Source organism: Ailuropoda melanoleuca, unplaced genomic scaffold, assembly GCF_002007445.2.
Source record: "Ailuropoda melanoleuca isolate Jingjing unplaced genomic scaffold, ASM200744v2 unplaced-scaffold67238, whole genome shotgun sequence".
Lineage (NCBI taxonomy): Eukaryota > Metazoa > Chordata > Mammalia > Carnivora > Ursidae > Ailuropoda > Ailuropoda melanoleuca.
In genome coordinates, this window is record NW_023241879.1 from 1 (window position 1) to 1391 (window position 1391).

Genomic DNA, 1391 nt, shown 5'->3' on the forward strand with positions numbered 1-1391 from the left:
CAGCCCTGGGTGGGGAGGGGGCGGGGGTCTGGCTTCCTGCCGCGCGCTGCGGGGCCGCTTCCAACCAGCGTTTGCCTTTTATGGTAATAACGCTGCCGGCCCGGCCGCCTTTGTCCCCAATGTGGGCGCGCGCCGGCGCCCCCTGGCGGCTCGAGGCCGCGGCGCGCCGGAAGTGGGCTGGGCGGGGGCGGCCCCACCCGACCTCCGGTTCAAGGCCCGGCTCCCGCCGCAGTTCGCCATGGATGACGATATCGCTGCGCTCGTGGTCGACAACGGCTCCGGCATGTGCAAAGCCGGCTTCGCAGGCGACGACGCTCCCCGGGCTGTCTTCCCCTCCATCGTGGGGCGCCCCCGGCACCAGGTAGGGCGCTGGTCTGGGCTCTGACCTGGGGTGGGGGTCGATGGGGCCTTCTCTCCCGGGAGCAGGTTCCTTCTCGGGGGCAGGGCCTGGCCTTTGGCTTTCGGGGTGGCGGTCGCTGTCCCCGGGTCCGTGCTCAGTGCTTCTCGCCCCTCCCTTCGCAGGGCGTGATGGTGGGTATGGGCCAGAAGGATTCCTATGTGGGTGACGAGGCCCAGAGCAAGAGAGGCATCCTGACCCTCAAGTACCCCATCGAGCACGGTATCGTCACCAACTGGGACGACATGGAGAAGATCTGGCACCACACTTTCTACAATGAGCTGCGTGTGGCCCCCGAGGAGCACCCCGTGCTGCTGACCGAGGCCCCCCTGAACCCCAAGGCCAACCGTGAGAAGATGACCCAGGTTAGTGGCCCGCTGGCCTTCCGTGGGCGGCCACCCCATCGTCTCTTGCTCTTCTGTGCCACGCCCTGTCTCATGTGTTCTTTCTTCTGCCATTCTCCAGGACTTTCTTCTCTGACCTGAGTCTCCTTTGGAACTTTGCAGGTTCTATTTGCTTTTACCCAGACGGCATCTTTCTCGTGTTTGCCTTTCTGATTAGGTGTTTGAGGTTATAAAATGCTGTGGGTTGTAGGTACTAACACTGGCTCGTGTGACTAAGCCGACGAGGCTGGTGTCGAGTGGCCTTGGAGTGTGTATTCAGTAGGTGCACAGTAGGTCTGACGTGAATCCCCATCCCGGGATCCCCAGCACATTTAGCTGTGTTCCTTGCACTTTACTGCATGTCCCCAGTCTGGCCTGACCCCCTTCTCCCTCCCTCCCTGTGGTTTCCTGAGCGTGACCTGGCTCCTCTCCCTACAGATTATGTTCGAGACCTTCAACACCCCAGCCATGTACGTGGCCATCCAGGCTGTGCTGTCCCTGTACGCCTCTGGCCGTACCACTGGCATCGTGATGGACTCCGGGGACGGGGTCACCCACACTGTGCCCATCTACGAGGGGTACGCCCTGCCCCACGCCATCCTGCGTCTGGA

The 1391-nt window shown here is 63.0% G+C and overlaps 1 protein-coding gene across 1 annotated transcript; it reads left to right on the forward strand.

Annotated features, from left to right (window-relative positions):
• Nucleotides 1–197: 197 nt before the first annotated feature.
• LOC100481739 (actin) lies at nt 198–1386 on the forward strand (the record flags this gene model as incomplete). The annotated part of the gene is made up of 3 exons (XM_034652795.1): nt 198–361; nt 523–762; nt 1219–1386. Coding segments are annotated over exons 1-3 (531 nt in total), but the record flags the coding sequence as incomplete, so codon positions are not given.
• Nucleotides 1387–1391: the final 5 nt, after the last annotated feature.